Raw genomic sequence first — 26,222 nt, forward strand, 5'->3', positions numbered from 1 at the left:
ATATATATATATATGTATATATATATGTCTGATTGAAAATGAATGTCAAAATAAAGATTAACAAGAGCTCTGATTAAAACTTTCTTTAAAATGTTTTTAATTTTTTTTATTGGCAAATCGATTTTGAAAATGACAGATACCGATAACTAAAAAATTGCTTAATATCGGCCAGAATGATAATCGGTCAACCACTAGGTCAAATGAATTCAAAAATAGTAAGAGACAAAATCATTTGATGTAATCAATTTATTAAAATTTATTTTCTTCATTACATTTAGCTTATCGGTTTTGAGTTCTTCTTCACAGATTCTATTCCAATATAAATAAATATATACAAATATACCAATATAACTAAATGCTGTATTCACAGACATACAGAAGGAAAAGCGGCCAGAGTAAATGCAAGTTTGCCAAGGCATGACGATTTCACATTCATTCCAATTTTATAAGTGGCCATAGAAAAGCAAAATAAAAGGACAGAATATTTATTTTTCAAGACCCTTAGAAAATTCAGCCCTGCACATTAATACTGTGCATTAACAATAATACTAAATAAGAAATTATTTTATCAATATTCACATAAAGGGCTCAAATCATATGCTTGTTTCACAAAAAATTGTTTTGCATGTTCAGATTTTGTAAACACACAAAAGGGGTCAAATTAGGGGTCGACTGATATGCGTTTTTCAGGGCTGATGCCGATAACCAATAATTTGAACTGATATATATGTCTGGTGTAAAAATGAATGTCAAAATTAAGAATAACAAGGGCTCCAACTAAAATTATTTAAATGCTTTTAAATCATTTTAATCTGCAAATCGGTTTTGAAAATGACCAATTCCAATAACTAAAAAATTGCTTAATATCAGCCAGGACCGATACCGATAACCATAAAAATTCTTAATATCGCTGGCAAATCCCTAGGTCAAATGAATTCACTTCAGTCCCTTCAGAATAAATAAGAGACAAAATCATTTGATGTAATCAATTTATTAAATCCTTAATCCTTAAATTCTGCATCACATTTAGCTTATCAGTTTTGAGTATAAATAAACATACTGTATTCACAGATATATAGAAGGGGTAGCGCCCATCCTAAACACAAGTTTGCAAAGGCACGATGATTTCACATGAATTCACATTTCAAGTGGTGTGAGATAGCCATAGAAAAGCAAAATAAAAGGAAGGAATATTTATTTTTCAAGGCCCTTTGAACATTCAGCCCTGTACATTAATACTGTGCATTCACAATAACACTAAATAATAAATTATGTACTCCTTAATATTCACACAAGGAGCTTAAATCATATGCACGTTTCACAAAAATAATGTTTTGCACGTGCAGATTTTGTAAATACTCTTAAATCATTATCATTCTTAAAATCTAAATCAAATCTCATTTTTCTGACCTCTAGTGGTCAGAAAGCCTAGTGCAAACTATATTTTTCAGTGTTTAGTGCTGGTTTAGGTTCATTATAACACCTTTCCAGGATTCATGAGGTTTTTGGGATCCAGGGTGGCCTTGAGACCCTGCATGACCTCTATGGCCAATGGACCAACCTCTTCTTTTAGCAGGTCCCTCTTTCCCAGACCAATCCCGTGTTCACCGGTACAAGTTCCATCCATCGCCAGTGCCCTCCTGCATAGGAAAAGACAACGAGAGAATGAATTCATCCACTGAAATTGTTCCTGGCAATAAAATAGGGTGAAACCAGTAGCACATCTAGCCATCTTGATGAGTTAAGATGCTTGGAATCAGTAGATCTGGCATTGTTGCCCCAAAAGACCTCAGTGTGGCTCGCAGTCTGGAAGAACATATTTAGCAACCTGCAACCACAGAAAGACCAAAGTTTCCTCAGGAAGTAGAATCTGTGCAGCTGAACTGTCTGTCCAGTCCAATTCATATTCCCAGGTGTTTCCGCCTCCACATTCTCCAACTGAATGATGAAGACTAGTCTCGGGGGCTCCCCGGTGCAGCAGAAATCCAACTCCTACTCATCTCATTCATGCAGGTTCTCACTCTTCGACATGACAAGGTACACCTTGTATACTCTAACCATAATTTTTGATGCAGTAGGACAAGTTGGAATTACTAATTGCATTACATTACGTTACTTTTGGATTACTTGTTGTCACCTAGACTAGGCTTTCTTATTAGTTCAATAACAAAAAAACCAAAAGTTATATTTTTGCCAATCACAGGAGAAAACAAAGTAATTTACTTAAAAAAGTAACTCCGATATGTATTTGTAAATTAAAAAGTAATGTGATAAAAGTAACCCCCGACACTGTTTATGATGGGCACAGACTCTACAATTCCATCCATTCGGAGGAAATATGATTAATATTTTGATACAATTTTAGAAGAGATTGTTTTCATTTGTTGTGCGTTTCTTGTGTTCGGAACAATTTGAAAGTCCTCAGTCATTTAAAGTAGCAGATGCTTAGTTTCCAGTCTTTGCCTGTTAAAGGAAAGTGCTGGGTTCAGTTAGAGTCGTATTGAAGTTCCTCTACACTTCCAGGCAAAAAGCTTGAAATCTATTTCAATTTCCTCACATTGTTCTTCTTAAGTTTGATGTGCAAACATTCCTTTGGAAGTTAATACAGCTATAGTTCTCATAAACTGGTGCTTTTACAGTAACATCATGTCTGTCATTCACAAAAAGGGCAAGTCCAACTCGATTTGCTCCTATCAGGTTAGCCAGGTTTTTGCTGGAGCAAATGAGATTGCAGCGTTTGTCTTCTCTTTGTCTGCTGGTCAGCGCGGATCACTCGTCCATTGTATCCGACAGAGACTTCTCTTTGCCCGTAATGACTTAAGGCAGGTAGGACCTTTATTATTTGTGCTTGTTTCCAAAGCCAGACACTAGACCTTCTATGTCTGTCATTGTCAATAAACGCTCTCCAAATGGCAGAAGACGCTTTGAGAAATAATCCTGGTATTGATTGCTACACAAAACAAAACTGACAATGTACACAAAAGCTGCAGCAAGTCCCTCTCAGACGCCTTAGAAGATCATTGTGAGGGCGCAAAACTGCAGAAAGGAAATAAATAGAAGTACCTGGCTAGTCTCTCAGTGAAGGAGTGAACCCTCTGCACTTCATCTGGGTCACTGGGATCCAGTACTATTAAACAATGGAAGTTTCCATCACCCACATGACCTGCAATAGGACCTACAGTAGGAAAAATGCTAACGTTATTACAGTATATCAGCAGTTAAAAGCAGTTCTGAACACTAAAGGAGACAAACTTGGTAAACTACCAGTAATGTTGTTGCTGATTAAATCTTCCTTTGTCTCCACTATAATCTGAGGCAGTCGCGAGATTGGCACACAGACATCTGTAGAATATGCCTGTAAGAAAATAAGTACATTTTTGTAAAGTTTTGAGTTCTGAATATGTTCTCCTTTTCCAACTTAATATTCATTAAAAGTCATTTGGCTGTTTTCTCTACATAGTTTGTAACTGTGCCTGTGTGGTGCTTTCATAACATTACTCTGTTTGCTTAAACATTCCGACCAGCCCAGCATAGCAACTGGTTCAGCCAATGATGTGAGTTTAGGGCGGGGCTAGTGGTTTTGCTGACCTATGGGAGAATGTTTGGGAAACCTGTTTGAAACAGTCATGATTTTTAAGCAAATAAATATGCACTGTATGAACAGACTGACTGGAGTAAGAAATGAAAAGTATTATTTATATTATAATCATTATTATATAATTTTAGTAAACTATAATATAGTTATTAAATTACTTTTAGTAAATTTTTGCTAATTAGGTCATCTTTTGTCTTCACTGTAACATGAAGTAGTTGAGAGAACACTCATAAATATGTAGAATATATCTGGAAAATGTGTCATTTTTCTTTTCATGTTAAAAATACTATTATATTATAATTATATAACTTTAAATTAATTCATATCTATAATTAAGCCATTTGTTGGCTAATTGTCTTTAATAAAAATGTGTCTTTGTGGTGCTATCAAAACACTGCTATTTGTTTTAAGAATTTCGACCAGCCCAGCATAGCAACAGTGGCTCAACCAATGGTGTGAGTTTGGGGCGGGGCTAACTGTTTGGTTGACCAATGGCAGAGTGTTTGAGAAACCTCTTTGATAACAGTCATTCTTTTTAAGTCAGTATAAAGTGTAAATTTAAGTTGCAAAAAGATAAACAGCACTTGTCTGAGTCAGAATCAAGTTGCAATGATGTTCCCACCTTACATCCAGGCCTCAGGGCCAGGGCAGCGTACCACGCATCATGACGGGCTTTCCACAGTCGGCTGCGGGTCTCCTCATCTTCTGCCCAGGCGAAGTCTGAGCCTCCGTTATCTTTTGCAATCTCCTCTAAACACACAGAACATGACGCTGTCAAGATGACATGTTCTTTCACATCTATTGTTTTGCTTTTGTAAACTACTATTTTTGTAGAAATGTTCTGTTTGTTTTATCCACATATACCGGTGATGGACACCTGCTCCTCCATGCTTTTGGAGCTCCCGTGGAACTCCAGAAAGAGGGTGGGAGTGACCGCATAGGACAGGTTGTTAAAGCGATTGCACGCGTTTATCATCACGTCGTCCAAGAACTCTGCAAACGGAACGTATCAGCAACGATTAAGTCTTGTGAAGCCTTTGTGTGTAGAAAGCCGAGGCTTAAAAATCGATGCCTCGGTGCAGCCTCGATTTAAAAATCTAAGAGAGCGGTCATGCCTGATTACTCATAAATTGGATGGAGCTACTGGTGGAATATTTTTCCCTGAGTGGACTGCAAAAGAAGAAACACATTGTGGTTCTGAGAACCAAGCAATTCATTAAACCCTTGACTGCACTCACTGTTGACTATGAATAAAGAATGGTGTTTCCTTCTGAATTAATGTTTATGTTATTGCGAGAGGCTTCGGTGAATAGATTAGAATGAAATGAATGGAGTTTATGCACTAAAATCGCATAGCCAGGCATGCATGTAGTTTCGAGTGCCACAGTATGTGATTTTACAAGTTCACAACACAGGAGACCAAGTGTTCTTTTGTTACAATAAAAGATTTGTCTACTTTCAGAATAAAAATGTCCTGATAATTTACTCACCCCTATGTCATTCTAGATGTTCATGTCTTTCTGTCTTCTTCAAAAAGAAATTAATGTTTTTGAGAAAGACATTGCAGGATTTTTCTCCATATAGCGGACTTCAATGGTGGTCAGCAAGTTGAAGGTCAAAGGCTTCAAAGAGCTCTACACAATCCCAACCAAGGAATGACGGTCTTATCTAGCGAAACGATCTGTCATTTTCTAGAAAAAATTAATTTATATACACTTTGACCACAAATGCTCGTCTTGCACTAGCTCGAACTCACATATTATGTAATGAAATGACTAATCGTTTTGCTAGATAAGACCCTTATTCCTCGGCTAGGATCATGTAGAGCCCTTTGAAGCTCCACTGAAACTGCAGTTTGGACCTTCAACTCGTTGGCCACCATTGAAGTCTACTATATGGAGAAGAATTCTTGAATTTTTTTTTTTACTAAAAAACCTTTCTTTTCAACTGAAGAAAGAAGTTAACATCTTGCATGACATGGGGGTGAGTAAATTATTAGAAATGTTTTATTCTGGAAGTGAACTAATCCTTTGCCAATAAAGGCAGAAAACCAAGCACATTATGACCATGTGCTTCAAACAACGCTCACCGATGCGGGCGATGGGTACTCCAGCTTGCAGGATCTGAACAGTGCTGTCCACCGCTGACTGGACGGATGGAAAGGAGCAGACAGCAGACACCATACTTTCAGGAATACCGTACAACCGAAGCGTGGCTTTGGTGATGATACCCAAAGTTCCCTCTGAGCCCACAAAAAGGTTTGTCAGGTTGTAACCAGCAGATGTCTTTCTGAAAGAGTGTTACATTGAACAAAATCAAATGTAGACAAGAAAAGTAATTTTTGGTTGTAATTTTCCAGTCATACCTTGGACGACGCCCCTTCCCTGCTGTGTGGAGGATCGTTCCATCTGCTAGAACCACTTCCAGGTTCAGAACGTTCTCGCGCATCGTGCCATAGCGGACTGCGTTGGTGCCCGATGCGCTAGTTGCAGCCATGCCGCAGAGAGACGCGTCAGCACCTGGATCTGTGGAAATACATTTCTTAACAATTAATCATTTCCAAACAGTAGTGGCCAAAATAATTAGAACGCTAGTATTTTGATCAGCTAAAAATGGTTTTAAATCAGTTATTTCCATCTTTTGCTGTAGTGTGTCAGTAGGAAATATCAGTTCACATGTCCAAACATTCATTTAGCCGTTAATTGTAATAATCCAGTGAGATTTTTGTTTGCACAAAGCTGACAACAGCCAGCGCTCCACACAGAGATCTGATGAGATCTGTCTGGAATGACATGAAGAAACAGAACAAACTGCGACAGACTAAATCCAGAAGAACTGTGGCAACGTCTATTTTTTTTCCAGCTGATGAAGAATAAAAACATTGACAGCACATACACGTGACAGAACATTGTTGTCAGTTGGTGTAGATGCTAATATAGTTAAAATGATCTTTAAAGCTATCGTTATTGGTGTGACCAAACCGTTAGGCTTAATTTATTCTGTGTATACTAACATAGTCAATTTGATATATGTGACCCCAGACCACAAAACCAGTCATACTCAATGGGTCAATTTTGAAATTGAGATTTATCATATAATTAAATAAGTATTCCATTGATGTATGTTTTTTGGGGGATAGGACAATATTTGGCCGAGATACAACTATTTGAAAATCTTGAATCTAAGGGTGAAAAAAAATCTAAATATTGAGAAAAATCACCTTTGAAGTTGTCCAAATAGTTCCAAAGTTCTTAGCAATGCATATTACTAATCAAAAATTACATTTTGATATATTTACTGTAGGAAATTTACAAAATATCTTCACAGAACATGATCTTTACTTAATATCCTAATGATTTTTGGCATAAAAGAAAAATCTACAATGTATTTTTGGTTATTGCTACAAATATACCCGTGCTACTTAAGACTGGTTTTGTGGTCCAGGGGCACATATGTGATCTACTTCGTAGCCATAATACACAAGAATTTGACTGACCGACAGGAAACCAAAGGCCAGTGTCACGCAGATATGAGTTCAGGCTTTTGCGTGTCACACCTGGCTCCACCGTCACATCAAAATCTTCTTCATGAAGATCAAGGACCTGTTCCATCTTTCTCAGACTGAAACACACTCCACCCTAACAAACATACAGAGTTAAGTTAAATATGTGAACGTTTTTGTATACATGAATGTTTACTAAAGAAAATTAAAAATAGGGTCAGACTACTTCTAATGAATGTTAGGCCTAAAGCCTGACACTGGCACTGTCAAATACTTGAGTCTATTCTTCTCAACTGGACAAACCTTTAGAGCACCAACACCTCCCTCCAGACCTGTCCCTGTGCCAAATGGGATGATGGGTAATTGGTGGTGGTGGCAAATTTTGGCAAGGGCACTGACCTCCTCTACAGACCGAGGAAACACCACCACATCTGGTGGCCGGCAACTGACATGGCAAGACAAAATACCATGAATATATAAATATCAATATGCAAATCACGTATAAATGTGATATAAAATCATGGTGACAAATATTATCTTTCATATTGACGTACATCTGAGTGTAATGGATTATTTATTTTAAAAAAAGAAAAGAAAATGTAAGGTTGGGATTTGGTTTTATCCTTCAGTTGTTGACTGGATTTTTTTTTTTCAAAATTGAGGCTAATAAACAAAAGTTTGCAGAAGCAGGGTTTAAACGGAATAAATAATTGAAGAAGTCCTGTATAAGTCACTAGAAGTCTGTTGTATTCACTGCAAGGTCAAGTTATGACCCTAGATTAGAAATTCTACTATTGCCAAGGTTTACCTGATTTGCTGTAAGACCGAATATGTATGAATATTAATAAGCTCGACATGTACAGGAATGTTTTTTAGCCTAACGTAATTAATATTCATAATCTAAACTTTATCATAGATTCGTTAGAACTCATTTTGATTAAAAAATGTGAGGTAAAAATGAATCGCCATGCACATTTTGAGTGTTTTCACGACGCGGGCCTATTGGCTGCACTGAACGTAAACAATGCTACTGAACCGAACAAAACTTGCATATTTTGCTGATTTTTGCTGCTTAAAAATGGTCAATTATTGTCATGTTTTGGGCTGTATTGATCGGTCGGACCGGGAAAAAACATTTGGAGTACTAGACTGCCAAAAGTTATAACAAATCAAGGAGAAGAGTGCAAAAAACCATCTGAGGAAAAAAAAATGCATTTGTGGTTGGCCAAAGTGAACCAGAATTTTCAAAGGCAAGAATCTTGACAACATTCGTGTTTGTTCTTATCATTTCCGGTCAGGTAGGTTAAATATTAGGCTATCTTAATTAATACTGCTAGTATGCCTAGTAACTTTAGTTTGTCAAAATATTGTGCCCTATTCTGCTTACGAAGTTCTTCTCTATATGATTTAGCAGCTTCCACATGTTTTTTCCATAGTTTATACAACATAAATTAGCAAAAACAACGTATTCAGTGGTACATTAACCGTGCAATTCATGATGTAGTTTACATCCCAGTATGGCCAATATGTTCGGGCAAACCCTTTATTTAAATCAGTTTTTCAGACACGTCCCAAAGGTTTCAAAACATGCAAACCTAATAGAGAATGAATTATAAAACATCTGTAATGTTTTGCATGTGCATTGTAATGTATTTTTATTTATTTATTTTATTTTTATGGAAAATTTATTTTGAGTTGATTGGCTGGTTGTGTAACACGTGATTGATTGATTATGCTGTGGATGCTTATTTGTGTCTAGGAGAAAAGAGAAGAGATTAAAATAAAGTTCCTCACGCATGCTGAATGGAACCACTAGACTATAGTCGATTTAATATTTTTCTTACTGCTTTTAATGATTGACTCAAACGCTACATTTAGTTTATTTGTAACTGTGGATGGAGCTACAGCTGCACTGTTTGCATATGATTAAGAGGCAGGTGACACAGGTATGGACGTGAAATCTCACCTGTGCACAGACTCGTCTCTGCCATGCTGTTCTCTGACAGCTAAGCCCACAGACACGCCTTCATCTCCACTCACAGAGCGAAACGATGAAATGACCCGCTCGACGGCTCCAGTCTAAAATGAACGATGCAAGAAATATACAGGATGTTTACCTGCATGACTCACTGGTGACACGTAAGTTTATTTTTATTTTTTTAGAATTTTAATTTTAATGTTTCAATAATTTATTTAATTTTAATTTATTTTTATGTATTGTTTTTAACTTCTGGAGGAACTATTTCGAATTTTATGTCTCGTCCTTTATTATCCAAGCAAACAGACTGTAGTCTTTGCTGACCACGTCTTTATTCTATTTCTAACAATTATGTAACAATGAACAGGAATGCTGCCAGACTTACTTGAGCAGAATATGTCCTGCAGCTTCCGCAAATAAACGGCAGCCGTGGGGAAGTACAGCGCAGGGCTCGTCTGAACAAGGTCATTTTCTGCTTCTTACAAAATGGGTTGTAAAATAACCAAGCTTTTATACATAACGTCAGTTGTTAAGAGTTTATATAAATGTATTTTCTTCCGGATCAGTATGGCAGCGTCACTCTACGTCTGAACCTCAAGCACCGCCCCTCATAAATATGAATTATTTAACGTGACGTTCGCACAGTAGCATTTATCTGATTTGCTGAAAGACGGAATATGTATGAATATTAATTAGCTTGACTTGGAAATGTTTCTAGCCTAACATAATTAATATTAATAAGCAATTTAAGACAAACTTTAGCAAAGATTCGTTAAACAATACGTTTATCTTCTAGTTTCAGGAATGTTCTAATATGTTTTCAGACATGGCCAAATACAACACATGCGACGGTATTATATAAAACCGTTAATGCGATGTAGTTTATCGTTAGAGAACCCACAAGATGGCAGTACTACATCACACAGGCAGTCCTCTGTTTTGACAATTTAGCAGACATCAGCACCATGAGCTGGACTCGGTATGTCAAAAAACGTGTGAAATAATGCAATTTAGATACATATTTCTTAAGAATTTCTCACTTTATGTCGATACTTATTCTAAAATGTCACCCTGGACCACAAAACCAGTCTTAAGTAGCACATTGTAGCAATTGTATGGGTCAGACTTTTTCTTTTATGCCAAAAATCATTAGGATATTAAGTAAAGATCATGTTCCATTAAGATATTTTGTAAATTTACTACCGTAAATATATCAAAACCTAATTTTTGATTAGTAGCCTAATATGCTTTGCTAAGAACTTAATCTGAACAATTTTAAAGACGATTTTCTCAATATTTAGTTTTTTTTTTTTTTGCACCCTCTGAATCCAGATTTTCAAATAGTATCTCTGCCAAAAATATTGTCCTATTCTAACAAAAGCTTATTTATTCAGTTTTCAAGTGATGTATAAATCTCAATTTTTTTAAAAAAATGACCCTTATGACTGGTTTTGTGGCCTAGGGTCACAAATGGTTTAAACAGCAAGTGCTGTTTCTTTGGTCTTTCAATATAAAAGTAATAGGCCTACTCTGTTGCACCATTTTATAAACTTATCAAAATTAAAAACAGCAATTAGTTTTGAAATTAGGCTCCATTTTGAACTTGTGCTTGTGCAAATTAACAAAAATAAGCCGCACGGGATGTTGTCTTTGTTCAAACCAGCATTTTGACAGGTAATATAAATCCATAATCATACCCGCAGATGAAATTGTGCAAGTGTAACCATATATTTCAATGTAGAAATGCCCCCGGGCACTGTGAGATGTGTTGAACTAAATCAGTTCATTTGACCTTTATTAATTTGTCAGTGTACTTTTGAATTTCCATATTAATGCACTCTCATATGCAAGTCTAGATGACGATCCGGTGGGCTTTGCAACCTGCGTAGATCGAGCTGACAAGTTACACCATTGGTTCCCATAGTAACCAGTGTGTTCACCGCCATGTACGAACGTCATTTGTTCCCCATGGGGAGAGTCTGTCTTTCTCTCCTCTTAATAGTTACATTGTGCCTGTGTTGACTAACACAGATGAAAGCGTACACTCACTGCAAAGAACTTCCAAGTTGATCATCGTCAAACCTGTTTCTAATAAAACCCCCATGAATGTGGTTTGACCAACGCTTGGTCTTGACGTAGTAAATATGAAGAGATGAACAAAAGTTATTAATGGAAGGGCTTGAGTTATTCGTTACAAGTATGTGATTTGCAGATTGTTTAAATGAGACTCAGACAGGCCTTTTGTGACTAAGGCAATTTACCAATAGTGTTTTGATGACATCACAGTCTCCTTGACTCCAGTGTTTTGAGGATGTCAGTCACTTAGTTCCAGCATAGAAAGGAAGTGAGTGAACGGAATCTTGATCAATTGCTCTAGTCTTCTGGAATCTTAAGAATGTCCTCTGTTCTGGCTTGTACATTTGCCACTATTAACCTTCATGGCCTGTTGAGACCGATTTATGTCTAGAGTCCCAGACACCGCAGTTATGTAAAAATAATAGTAGCAATTCCCAAATGAACCTTTTATTTCGCTTTTAAAATCTTTTAATATACTACTCTGACCTCATTAAACCATTTCAACTGCTGTTATTAAAGCTTTAAACTTTGTTGTGTCACAAAGCTGGCATGTACTTCTGAGAGGTGCACAAAGCAAACATAGTGACCTGATGAGTTTTCTGTAAAGCTCCATAAATCTGCACTGTAAAAATGCTAATTTTAGCAAATAATAATGTAAATGTGCCAGTTAACTCATTAACTGTAAGTTACCTACTAAGAACAGAAAAATTATGTTTTAAAAGTAAAAGTATGGAATTTACTGAATATGGGCCATTCTACAGAATTGGTCCAAAGTCAGAGCTGGAAACAACTTGAAATGTTTATTTGTTCACAGATGTGTATGTATGCAAGTTGTATAATATCCAAGGTAAACATTTCTAGTAATTCTCATTGTATTTTCAGAAAGTTTTGGAACATTTGTCCTCTCCCCGAATTTGTCACTACTAAAACACAATTATGTAATTTAATAAGAAGGGTTATATTGACCTATTAAGATTTTGCTTACATCTACCTTGTAAATATATATTTTTTGCTATTTTATTAAAAGGTTTTCAGAGGTAAATCAATAACAGTTACAATTTTAATAATATTTCAATGTGATTTATGAGATTTGTTGTATTTTGAATCTAATTTTTCTTTGTAAAAGGAAAAAAGTTGATCATACTGAATTCAAAGTTAAGGATTCATTAGTTTGAGTATACATTGAACTAAAAACTATCATAAAATCTTAGTTCATAATTCAGTATACTTGATTTTTGACAAAACATCCCATGTTTTGGTTGTGACAGCACAATTTTAGTAGTAACAGTAATGTTTTGGTAGCGACCATATCACATTACAGAATTGAACTCGCATACTATAACTAACCCAGATAGCACACGTACGTCTGCAAGATTTCTGTTAAAGATCTCTTGATCTGGAAAGCATCTGCTGTGTACAGATGTCTGGCAGATGTCTGTAAGATGTCAGTTTTACATACATTCTAATTCATAAACATCTTAAAGACATCTAATAGACGTCTATTTGACATCTGATAAGAAACGTCCAATCCCAGATAGCACACGTATGTCTGCAAGATATCTGTTAAAGATCTCTTTATCTGGAAAGCATCGGCTGTGTACAAACGTCTGGCAGACGTCTGTAAGATGTCACTTTTACATACATTCTAGTTCATAAACATCTAATAGACATCTATTTGACATCTGATAGGAAACGTCCAATCCCAGATAGCACACATATGTCTGCAAGATATCTGTTAAAGATCTCTTGATCTGGAAAGCATCTGCTGTGTACAAACGTCTAGCAGATGTCTGTAAGATGTCAGTTTTACATACATTCTAGTTCATAAACATCTTAAAAACAACTAATAGATGTCTATTTGACATCTGATAGGAAACGTGCTATCTGGGATTGGACACGTATGTCTGCAAGATATCTGTTAAAGACCTCTTGATCTGGAAAGCATCTGCTGTGTACAAACGTCTAGCAGACGTCTGTAAGATGTCAGTTTTACATACATTCTAATTCATAAACATCTTAAAGACATCTATTAGACGTCTATTTGACATCTGATAGGAAACCTCCAATCCCAGATAGCACATGTACGTCTGCAAGATGTCTGTTAAAGATCCCTTAATCTGGAAAGCATCTGCTGTGTACAAATGTCTGGCAGATGTCTGTAAGATGTCAGTTTTACATACATTCTAATTCATAAACATCTTAAAGACATCTAATAGACATCTATTTGACATCTGATAAGAAACGTCCAATCCCAGATAGTACACGTATGTCTGCGAGATATCTGTTAAAGATCTCTTTATCTGGAAAGCATCGGCTGTGTACAAACGTCTGGCAGACGTCTGTAAGATGTCACTTTTACATACATTCTAGTTCATAAACATCTTAAAAACATCTAATAGACGTCTATTTGACATCTGATAGGAAACGTCCAATCCCAGATAGCACACGTATGTCTGCAAGATATCTGTTAAAGATCTCTTGATCTGGAAAGCATCTGCTGTGTACAAACATCTAGCAGACGTCTGTAAAATGTCACTTTTACATACATTCTAATTCATAAACATCTTAAAGACATCTAATAGACGTCTATTTGACAATTGCTGAGACACAAGACACAACTGTGTCTTGCAGATGTCAATGCAGACGTCAAATAGACGTCTCTGAGATGTACGTGTGCTATCAGGGAAGACATACTAAAATACTTGTTTATTTCCCCCAAATATAGGATTATGTGTTCCAATTTGTCATTTTTTTTAGTCAAATTTTATGGAATAACACCCAAAAAAACAATGCTGTCACAACCGAAACGTCACCTAATATTTTGGTTTGAACTGTTAAAGTAGTGACAATTTTAGATACTTTTAGACCTACCTCAAAGATGCTAATTATCTAGGTTACCTAGCACAGTTCTGAACAGTTGTACACACATAAAAACTAAATTTAATGGAAAAACACCCAAAAAAAACAAAGCTGTAACTACTGAAACGTCACCTAATATTTTTGTTGTGACTGTTACAGTAGTGACAATTTTAGATACTTTTAGACCTACCTCAAAGATGCTAATTATCTAGGTTAGCTAGCACAGTTCTGAACAGTTGTACACACTTAAAAACTGAATTTAATGGAAAAACACCCAAAAAAAACAAACAAAGTCACCACCAGCGTTGGGGGTAACGCATTACAAGTAACGCGAGTTACATAATCAGAATACTTCTTTCAAGTAACTAGTAAAGTAGCGCATTACTTTTTGATTTAAAAGAAAATGTTACTTTTTCAAAAATGTAACACCAGTTACTTTTTGTTTCCTTAATGTTTTTAATCCTATTTTATTAACCAGTGTCTTTGCTGCTGACCTTTGTTGATCCAATTCAACCATACTAATAAGAAAAACTTACTTTAGATTAACTAACATTTGTGCTTCATTTTTGAACAACATTTGGGCGAAGGGCTTTTACATTTGCTAAAAAATCTAACTTTTTATATAATAAAAACAAACAAGCAAGCCCTGCCCAGATTTAAAAAGTTATGCAAAAGTAACGCGAAAGTAATGTAATGCATTACTTTTCATAAAAAGTAACTAAGTAATGTAATTAGTTACTTTTTTAGGGAGTAATACAATATTGTAATGCATTACTTTTAAAAGTAACTTTCCCCAACGCTGGTTTCCAGGGGCATTGCTAGGAAGGAATTTTCAGCAGCCATTACTCCAGTCTTGTCACATGATTCTTCAGAAAACATTCTATAATATTCTGATATTCTGACTTCTCAATAAGCATTTATTCTCTGCTAAGGGGCCCCCTCAAAATCATTCATGATCGCAATATCACGTTCAGGGCCCCTGTTACTCTGTTCCACTATTATCCCCTGTTCGACGCCCCTGCTGGTCACTACCAAAACTTTACCTAATATTTCGGTCATGACTGTTTCGATTTTAGATACTTTGGAACCTTGCTCAAAGATACTAATCAGCATATGACTACCTAGCACAGTTCTGAACAGCTGCATACATATAAAAACAAATGTTATAAAATAACTCCTAAAAAAGTGTGTTTGATTATAGAAAAATGGTGTTCGGTAGCGACGTTCCTTAAAGTTACACACTAATTTTTTTCATACTTTTAAACATATTTACCTCAAAATGATGAGGCCTATCTACTCACACCTTGCTATGAGAGCGAGTGACACAGGAATGTTTTCGGATAATAAATGTAGGGGTGTAGTTAAAACCACTCTCAGCCAGTTGACTAAAACATACACTTTCAGTAGTGATATGAAAATGCAGGACATGTTTTTTTAAAAAGATATTTTTGAAAACAACAATGGAATAAAATGCAAAAAATATTTTATTATCGGTTTCATAAATCGAAATTTAGGGGTTAGGGTTCGGGACAGGCATCTCCCAATTGAAAGTACCCAATAAATGATGATTTTGTATGTATTAAGCTTTAAATATTATTGTGGATTCAATAGATACACTGCCTTGCGGAATTATTCATACCCCTTAATTTTTTTCACATTTTGTTTTGTTCCTGCCTTACGTTAAACTACTTTAAATTACTTTTTTCCCCACATCAATCTACACTCACTACTCCATAATGGCAAAGCAAAAAATATGTTTTCAACATTTGTGCAAATTTATTAAAAATAAAAAACTGAAAGGATCCCGTTGCAAAAGTATTCATACCCTTTTCTGGGACACTCGAAATTTAGCTCAGGAGCATTCATATTGCTTCTAGATGTTACTACACTTCGAGTGGAGTTAAACTGTGGCAAATTCATTTGAATGAGTATGATTTAGAAAATCACGCCTTTCAGAAAAGGTCTAACAGCTGAAAATGCATATCAGAGCAAAAACCAAGTCCTGAGGTCAAGATAACTGCCTGTAGAGCTCAGTGACAGACTTGCGTTAAGGCAATGATCTAGGGAAGAGTTCAGAAAAAAATCTGCTGCATTGAAGGTTCACAGAAGCATAATTCATAATGGAAGAAGATTGGAACAACTAGGACTCTAGAAAATGTCTGCCAGCCCCCATCCAAGCTGACAGAGCTTGAGAGGTGAAAAGGTGAGGCAAAGAATGGCAGATAATTGCCAAATGCAGATGTGCAAATCTTGTCACATCATACTCAAAAAGACTTGAGGCTGTAAAGGTGCTTCAACTATGTACTGAGTTAAGGGTATGAATACTTATGCAATGTGCTTATTTCAGTGTTTTATTTTTAATACATTTGTAAAATTTGCAAATATGGTTTTTGCTTTGTCATTATTATGGTGTATGGAGTGTAAATTGATGTGGGGAAAAACTCATTTAAAGCAGTTTAACATAATGCTGCAACAAAACGTGAAAAAAATGAAGGGGTATGAATACTTTAGCAAGGCACTGTAATAAAATGATCTTAGTAAAAATCTAAGATTTTAATATTTAAATGCTTTTTAAAAAAATTTGGGTGTGGGACAGCAGTTTGCACAGATTCTGTATTATACTTTATAATATTACAATATATTACTGTTTTCTGTTTTAAAAAAAACTTTGAAATGTAGTTTATTCCTGCAACGACAATGCCGAATTTTCAGCAGCCATTACTCCAGTCTTGTCACATGTTTCTTCAGAAATCATTCTATAATATTCTGATTTACTGCTCAATACGCATTTATTATTATTTTCAGTGCTGAAACTGGTCCTGCCTAATATTTTTGTAGAAACATTTTAGTGATGCATTCACTGATGAAAAGAAAGAACAGCAATTAATTCTTTGCAACAGCAATGTTTTTACTGCAAGTTGAACAAAAACTATTTAAGTGTATTGTATTCAGGGCTTAAAAACGAAAAAAAAAATCCATTCGGTTCACTCCGAGCAGAATCGATATTATAACGTTTCTGTTCTTGCGTTCCTCATTAAACAATACGTTCCGAGAACGGTTTTCTAGAAAAAATACCGGTTAATAACGTTATTTTATTACACGGCGCGATAGATAGATAGATAGATAGATAGATAGATAGATAGATAGATAGATAGATAGATAGATAGATAGATAGATAGATAGGTAGATAGATAGATAGATAGATAGATAGATAGATAGATAGATAGATAGATAGTGTGTGCCTTTTAATAACATGTTTGGCATTATGTTAACAAATGATTCAACCAAATTCCGTGTTCGTGTCATCTGAACTTCTTGTCAAAACCGAAAGTAAACGAGTTCACCTGAAGGCCGTAACTAGGGTTTGAAAATTAGTGAGGTCCGAAGTAAGGTTGAGAAACACCGCTTTAATTAATGTTTTTTTGATGACTTAACGTTGACTAAAGAGCATGAGACGTCTTCCTGCTGGCCAGTAACGGTAACGTTATTTGTCATAGTAGCCTATTTCATTCTGTAACAAACAGATTTGTATTATGCTATTGTTTTTGATAGTGTTATACATTTCTTTCAGATATTAACGATGATCGCTGCGTTTGTCTTACCGATTGTGTTATCTTCCTGTCAGCAATTAAATTACAGATTGTCTAAAAGATTTTTTTTATGAATGTACAATGTTGCCGGATATTGCTACGAAAAACAAGCAATTACAAAAATAAAGAAAAAGATATCCAAAATAAGTTCAAATCTTGTGTTTTGTAAATAAGATTAATATATCAGTAACACTAACGTTCAACTTTCCACTTTATAAACGTCCCAAAGTGTCACAATAAATTGGAAAAATGAGTCAAAATACACGTATAATAGGTGGATCTGGCAACAAACGGAGGCTGCATACGCGCTCTCACTCAACGCGCTCTCAAGCCTCGTTCACTGCGCTAGCTTCTCGCATCAACATGAATTGCAAACACTCATGTGATATGAGGTGGTTTAAACGGCTAAATAATCATTCAGAGAGCTTGGCATTTTATTTTTGAATATACAAAAATGACCGAGGTCCAGACCTCGGTGACCTCATAGCTGGCTACGGCATATTCCTTACCTAATATAGCCAATTATAGGCTATTTTCACTCAAACAAAACAGAACTCCAGATAGTTATGCTTTTACATTTAATGCATAAAAGCAAAAGAAAACGTAATGCATAATTTTAACTACAAGTTTTAATTAGGCTACAATAACTTAAACCTAAACATACCTTTGCACATGAAACAGCCAGGTGCTTGGTAACCAGCTCGTCGCATCAGAAAGGGCTCTGCTTATGTCTGCTTCGCGGGCATTTCACGGTGATGCGTCACCGTCGCATTTGCGCACACAATTTGAATTCATGTTTTTGGTCTGCCAAATTGATATAATAAAGAGAACGATAAAAATACCGTTATTAACCGGTTAATTTGGAATTTCTGTTTCCGTTTCTGTTCAGAACGATTAAAATTGATTTTGTTTTCGTTTTTGTTTTTGTTCCTGTTCAATGTCATTTGTTTTCGGTTTTCGTTTTCGTTCCTTGAACCGGTTCAGAGCCCTGATTGTATTTGCTTTTTCCTGTATGCTCATTACAGACTTGCGAAGAATGTTCAGCCTGCAAAAGTGACTCAGCTTATTTGCATATACATTCTGACATTAAAGTGATCCAGACCGCACATAAATGTGCGGAATGTTAGTCCGAGTGCTGTTTTTCCATTCAGTCCCTTCACCTAATTATAGCCAGTTGCATAATAGTGTTCTTGAGACTTCAGAAACATTTCATGTGGCCCTGCCTCAACTCACTCTCTCACTCACTCAAGTCCGGGTAAGCTGGAATGCATTGACGTCAGAGGAGGGAGAGCGCTCGAGCGCTAGAGCACAAGTGAGCGCGCGGGCACTGCGGAGCGACGCGCGCACCACTACATGCTTCGTCCTGGTCGGACAGCGGGCATCATTTATTGATAAAAACAACAGCGAGCGGACGTTCGAAGACGTTAAGGAGCGAACTGTTCGCGTAGCCTCCAGAAAAATACGCGAGGGAAGCTGAGAATATTTCCAACGGATGCTCGTTCACGTATAGACGCATGAAACGCTGCGTACCACTTTATATGGTAAGTTATTACTGAATACAAATGCGTTTAGTGTATTTAACTATTTGTTGAATTGAGTAACGTTACTGAAGTCGTCCTTGGTGATCTATTAGGTATGATATATATATAGGGTATGAATGCTCGGTTTAATTCCGTTGAGTTTCATTTGGGATCATTGAAAGCGTGCCAGAGTCTAATAGTTTGATGTTATTGTTTGTGTACTGGTTAATAATGGTGATTTTAATTAGTTTAGGTATGTAGTTATTGTTTTATACGTGTCATTCCATATAGTTGGCAGGTTATTTTTGCTATTAGAGAGACTGGATGATTAAAGATGAGTTGGAAGATGTAGCTGGCTGACAAACATTGAGTCTGAGGCTTTTGCATTGTGCTGGCCTGCATTTTCGGTTCTCTCTCTCTCCCTCACACACTCAGTATGGAAGTCACCCTATCCTCCGCTCTATGTAGTCCTAGCCCTGGAGACATCCAGGGGCATCTGACAGCATGGCACACAGCAGGTAGGAGAAAGAAAACAAGACAAAGAGACAGAGACAAGAGTAGAGAATGAGAAGGGGTCAGATTGTTTTTTATTTTGTATTAATTTAGTATGTCTGTTGTTTGTTTTACATAGTTTTACTGCATGCATTTGGCAATACGAATGTACAAAGATTTGCTGTGCCCATGAAACATTAAAATAGAAAACGGTGTTCCTGTGGTCAAGGAAATTTTAGGGTCATAGAAATTAGTCAATTTTCATAACTTTTCACTTACGAAGAGCATTTCCTAGCTCATTAAAGGCTTATTGTATATAATAAGTTAATCAGATTATTATTATTTTTTTTTTTCATTTTAATATATATGTAAAATATGCAGTATATTTTAAATTATATTTTATAGGCTGGAAATAGAGTTCTATATATTGCTAGCTCATGAAATATTTTACTATATATAATAAAAATTGCATTTATTATGTTTTCATTAAATATTAGCTATATTCTAGCTCATGGAATGTTTAAGTATAATAATAATTACACTATGTATTTTTAATAATTTTAATATGTAAAATATTCATATGTTTTTATTATAAATGTTATGAGCTAGAAATAGAGTTCTATATATTGCTATCTCATGAAATATGTAAATATAATATAATAATAACATTCATAAATTTGTAATTATTTTAATATATGTAGAATATGAATGATATATTTTATGAGCTAGAAATAGAGTTCTTTTTATTAATGAAATATGTAAATGTATAATAAAAATTGCATTTATTATATTTTTTATTAGATATGATACATAATATATATTGCTATCTCATGAAATACTTAAATATAAAAATAATAATGCTTACATTCATTATATATGTTTAATAATTTTGAATATGTAAAACATTCATTATATATTCTATACGTTTTATGAGCTAGAAATAGTTATATAGATATATTGCTCGTTCATGAAATTTTTAAATATATAATTAAATAGCATTTATATTTTCCATTAAATATTAGCTGTGATACATAATTATATATTTTTGGCTCATGAAATATTTAAATATAATAATAATAATAATAATAATAATAATAATTAAATTTATAATATATTTTTCATTATTTTAATATATATGTAAAATATGAATTGTATATTTTTATTATATATTTTATAAGCTGAAATTTATTGCTAGCTCATGAAATATTTTACTATATATTATAAAAATTGCATTTATGTTTTCATTAAATATTAGCTATAATAAGTAATTAAATATATTCTTTAGCTCGTGACATATTTAAATACAATAATGATAATAATAATTACATTTATTATATTTTTTATGAGCTAGAAATAGAAATAAATTGCTAGCTCATGAAATATTTAAATATATAATTCATTAAATATTAGCTATGATACATAAAATATTTCTAGCTCAATTTATTAATTTTAATATGTGTGTAAAATTCATTGTATATTTTTGATGTATGTTATGAAATATAGTTCTATATAATGCTAGCTCATGAAATATTTAAATTTCTAATAAAATTCCATTTATTATTTATTTTTTATTAGCTATAATATATAATTAGATATATTTCTAGCTCATGAAATATGTAAATATTATTATTTTTATTATTATAAGTACATTCATTATGTATTTTTTTTATCATTTTAATATATGTAAAATATTCATTATATATTTTTATTATGTATATATATATATATATATATATATATATATAAGTTAAATATATAATAAAAATGTATTTATTATATTTGATTAAATATTAGCTATAATATATATTTGTTTATATTTCTATGTCTATCTTTTATTCAAATTTAATGAGCTAGGTTTTCTTCCATAACTGTAGGACTGCTGTGACAATGAAAACAGATATGTAAGAGAAGATGCATTGAGGATCCAAGTTGTTATAGTTGAACTGAGAGGTTTTGTGGAATTTAAATGGAATACTAGGTGAGATTCTTAGTAATACGATCCGAAGGATGCTGGGTAAAGTCATTAGACTCTTATCTATATGGTCTTCCATGTTCTGCATCACTGTAAATACTTGAGTGGTTGTGTATATATATATAGCGTGCATCCAAAGCCCTAGACTCAGCAGTGTGTTTGTTTGTGTGTACATGCATGTGTGTGAGCATATGTGTAAGAATATGCTGTGTGTGCATGCTGGGAAACCACCAAGTTTGTGGGTTTCACAGTGATTCTTTTGTGCCTCAGATTAAAAAGGAGAAGACATGTGCGTGTGTGTGTGTGTGCGTGTGTGTGTGTGTGTGTGTGTGTGTGTGTGTGTGTGTGTGTGTCACAGTAGTGTCCTAAGACTCATCAGCTCCATCACAAGGTAGGCCTGAGGGAATCAGGACAAGAGGGGAGCACAGGTCACCTAGATCAAGTTACATTGAAGGGACCACATTTCTACCATTTGACTGAGATTTTTTTCACGCAGCGCAGCAGATTTGTGTTTACAGACAGACTGCATGTCACTGGAAACTTATGTGGGTTAAGCTTATGGGTTTAGCTTTAAAATTTAAAACCGAGTGGAAAGAGAGAGACAAGTAATAAAAAGAGCGTATAAAAAAAGTCACCACATGGGCTTTGTACAAAACGAAGCAAGCTACCTCACTGTCTACTCCCTGTTTAGGCAGCTGCCTTTTAAGAAAGCATCCTATTAGTCATGGAACCTCATAAGTAGAGCTGCAAAACGATTAGTCACGATTAATCGATTTAAAATAAGTTTATGTTTGCATACTATATGTATATATAAATACACACACATATGTCTATATTTTAAAAAGGATTTATATATAATTTATATTATATATAAATATTTTACATATAAATCTAACATATTAGTTAATAGACATGAGGGTGAATAATTAATTAATGGCAATTTTATTTTTAGGTGAACTATCCCTTTAACTTTAGCGACTCATTAATAGAAAGCCGTCTTGTGCACAAAACGTTAGCTCATTGGTTACAACTTTTCATTCACTTTGTTTCTTGAGGATCAGCAAACATGATGCTGTGAAAGTCTGTGAAAGTCTGTCTATCTGTATATAAAATTTCATTTTGATGTACCATAATTATAAAGCTACCCAGATTATGTCAAAAGTTTTTGAACAGTAAGATTTTTAATGTTTTTTAAAGAAGCCTGCATTTATTTGATCCAAAGTACGGCAAAAACAGTCAAATTTTGAAATATTTTTACTATTTAAAACAACAGTTTTCTATTTGAATATTTTTAAAATGTAATTAATTCCTGTGATTTTAATTTTTAGCAACATTACTCCAGTCACATGATCCTTCAGAAATCATAATATTCTGATTTGCTGTTTAAAAACATTTATTATTTTTATTGTTATTATTGTTGTTGTTGTTGTTGTTGTTATTATGTTGAAAACGGCTGAGTAGATTTTTTTTAGGTTTCTTAATTGATTAACAAAAAGTTCAGAAGAACAGCATTTATCTGAAATAGAAATCTTTTGTAACAATATTAATGTCTTTATCACCACTTTTGACCAATTTAAAGCATCCTTATAAAACAAAAGTATTAATTTCTATAATTTCTTTTCCAAAAAATTATACTGACTCCAAGTCCAGTATATTAAATGGTATAGTGTATAATGTAACAAAAGCTTTTTATTTCAGATAAATGCTGATATTTGGATCTTTCTATCCATCTAAGACTCCTGAAAAAATATACTCAACTGTTTTAAATATTCATAATAAAAATAATAATTAAAAAAAATGTTGCTTGAACAGCAAATCAGCATATTAGAATGATTTCTGAAGAATCATGCGACACTGAAGCATGTTGTAGTGATGTTAAAAATGTAGCTTTGATCAGAGGAATAAATCACATTTTAAAATATGTTCAAATAGAAAACGGTTATTTTAAATAGTACAAATATTTCAAAATTTGACTTTTTGCTGTACTATGGATCAAATAAATGCAGGCTTGGTGAGCAGAAGAGACTTCTTTAAAAAAAAACATTAAAAACCTTACTGTTCAAAAACTTTTGACTGGTAGTGTTAGTTGTACTTTTTTAAATTAATTTACAATTTTTTTTATTTAAAAGAATATTATAAAATTTAAATTCGTAAATCATGGTTTATTCGTAAAAAAGTTCTGAATATGCGCATATTGGTGCAAGCGTATGACTTTTACGGATAGACCAGAGGTTTAAATGTTTTACCGTTTGTGTGAGTGTACACGCTAATGCACTTGGAACAGCAGGCACGCAAGCTCCCACTGCGCCGGGCTGACCTCATCACCATGAATGTTGCATGATGGGAACATGGGGCGATGAGATCATATCTAAAGGCAACCCCATTATATTCTCCCCAACTCTGCATCTCTTTCACATCTCTTCACTTCGCTCGTCCATCAGCCCTCCCTCCTTAAAAAGCAAGAGCGGGATGACTCATCCTTTCACACCTCTCCCCTGGTGCCTCCTGTCAGCCCCTCGTACGGGTTTGTGTGTTCCGTATCGGCGTACAAATGAGTCGGGGTCTGTTTTCTTGCCTTTGACGCTCGGTGACAAAAGACCCCAGCGTCTCAGGCAGCAGACATTTTCTTTTAGAAACGCTGAGCCTGCTGGATTCCCATCTCCTCGATGTGCAAGTTCCTCGCTCGCAGGAAGGCGAGGAAATGCCATGTCTGTGTATGTTTGCGTGTATGCGTCTTGTGTAACTGCGAGAGTCGTCCTAAACTGCGGATGCTGGGTGTCTGCCTGAGCGCTATCAGGAGGAAGCACAGTGTGTGCTCCCTGCTCCCTTTAGGAAACCCTGCCATGCTTTGTAGAGCTGAACATAGAAAGGGTGGACAGCCCTATCCTTCCTCAATATGGAGGCCAACCGGTCTTTGTTACATCGTTTGTACTCTGTTTTTGCTCTTTTATTTGTCTTCGGGCTCTTTTTTCCTTTCGCTCTAAACCACTAAATAAATACATCTCACAAAAGGCGACAAAACATCAAAGTTTTGCTCACCAGGAAGCTCTGAATTCAAACCAAACTGGTTCTGGAATAAATCATTCACCCAAAAATGAAAATACGGTCATTTAAATCACCCTCAGTGCATTACAAATGGGCAACGCAAAAGGAAATTGTATGAAGAATGTTCATGTTGCTCTTTTCCTTACAATGAAAGTTCTCATTTTTCGGTGAGCTGTTGCTTTAAAACACAATATGTCATTTATAAACGCAGCTTTTCCCAAGTAGAATGCGCATGCGAAGTGTAAATATTTGCGTATATGAGAGATTAGTGAATAATAACATTTTTGTGTGTAATTGTGTACCGATCGACCGCAAACTCTCAGTCTGTCAGACAAAAGGCAGGTTATTATTAGCAGCATTGTTTCCAACAGACAAGAAAAGCTTTGAGTACACTTCATTTTCATGTGTGTGCTCGAGTGTGAGCATGCATTATTGTAGTATTTATTAATAATTTGAATTGGCATTTCAATTTTATTTATTTTTTTTCTTTATTTTATTCATTTCTTTTTTTGTAATTTTGCTTATTTACAGGTAGTTGCAAAGTCAACATTTCACCTAATATTTATGATTTCTTTTTTTTTTATAAGTTTTGATTTTGGTTTTAGTTAACAATAACATGAGCATCATACCATTAGTGCCCTGTTCAACCTCTATCATTGTTCATTAACTATTCAGCTCCTTTTATCAAACCACACACACACCCTAATAATGATATCGCATTACAGGTATTGATCTACACCATTTGTGCTATGCCTCTGTCACCCGACTCCTCTGACGCGAGGTCCCAAAATGCACTCCTCTCCTCTCGCTCCCCTCTTTTTTCACTCTTCTCTTTGTCCAATCCATCAGAGCGTTTTTTTTTAGTGTTCCCTTAATTAACTCTCTGTGAGTATTTTATTTTATTTTATTTGTCCTGTGTTTTGTGCATTGTTGTTTTTATTTTATTTTAATTTGTTTTATTATGTTTCTTGTCCCTTGTTTTGTGCAATGCTGTTGTTGTTATTTTATTATTTTACTATATTTTGTCCTGTGTTTTGTGCCTTGTTTTTTTTTGTCCTGTGTTTTGTGCATTGCTGTTGTTGCTTCTTATTTTATTTTATTTTATTTATTTTTTTCCTGATTTGTGCGGTTTCATTTTATTTTATTTTGTCCTGTGTTTTGTGCTTTGTTTCTTTTTTTTTTTTTTTTTGTTGTTTGTTTTTGTTTTTTTTTGTCCTGTGTTTTGTGCGTTATTTTATTATTTTATTTTGACCTGTGTTTTGTGCATTGTTATTGTTTTTTGTTTCTTATCTTATTTTTTTAATTAATTTTTTCCTGCGTTTGTGTAATGTTGTTTATTTTATTTCATTTGTTTATTTATTTTTGTCCTGTTTTGTAGGTTGTTGTTTGTTATCTTATCTTTTTTATTTTATTATTTTTTTTGTCCTGTGTTTTGTACATTGTTGTTGTTGCTTCTTATTGTATTTTATTTATTTTATCCTGATTTGTGCATTTTATTTTGTTATGTTTTGTGCGTTTTTATTTCATTTGATTTTATTTTATTTGTTTATTTTTTTTGTCCTGTTTTGTAGGTTGTTGTTTGTTATCTTATCT

The 26,222-nt window shown here is 34.4% G+C and overlaps 2 protein-coding genes across 2 annotated transcripts in view; one reads left to right on the top strand and one right to left on the bottom strand.

The window, feature by feature from the left end:
* Nucleotides 1-1,013: 1,013 nt before the first annotated feature.
* Nucleotides 1,014-9,633, bottom strand: LOC141301768 (probable D-lactate dehydrogenase, mitochondrial). Its single transcript, XM_073831963.1, is given in 11 exon segments — nucleotides 1,014-1,640; nucleotides 3,064-3,175; nucleotides 3,265-3,355; nucleotides 4,218-4,345; nucleotides 4,460-4,588; nucleotides 5,685-5,892; nucleotides 5,894-6,120; nucleotides 7,092-7,233; nucleotides 7,401-7,542; nucleotides 9,064-9,176; nucleotides 9,461-9,633. Coding segments are annotated over 11 exon segments (1,542 nt in total). The 5' UTR covers nucleotides 9,545-9,633; the 3' UTR covers nucleotides 1,014-1,474.
* Nucleotides 9,634-18,928: 9,295 nt separating this feature from the next.
* snrkb (SNF related kinase b) overlaps nucleotides 18,929-26,222 on the top strand; it is a 33,759-nt gene continuing 26,465 nt past the window's right edge. Inside the window, exon 1 of the mRNA XM_073832078.1 lies at nucleotides 18,929-19,141. The gene's annotated coding sequence lies outside the window, so the exon portion shown is untranslated. The remainder of the gene's footprint in view (nucleotides 19,142-26,222) is intronic.

The sequence above is a fragment of the Garra rufa genome, chromosome 25 (assembly GCF_049309525.1).
Source record: "Garra rufa chromosome 25, GarRuf1.0, whole genome shotgun sequence".
In the NCBI taxonomy this organism is placed as follows: Eukaryota; Metazoa; Chordata; class Actinopteri; order Cypriniformes; family Cyprinidae; genus Garra; species Garra rufa.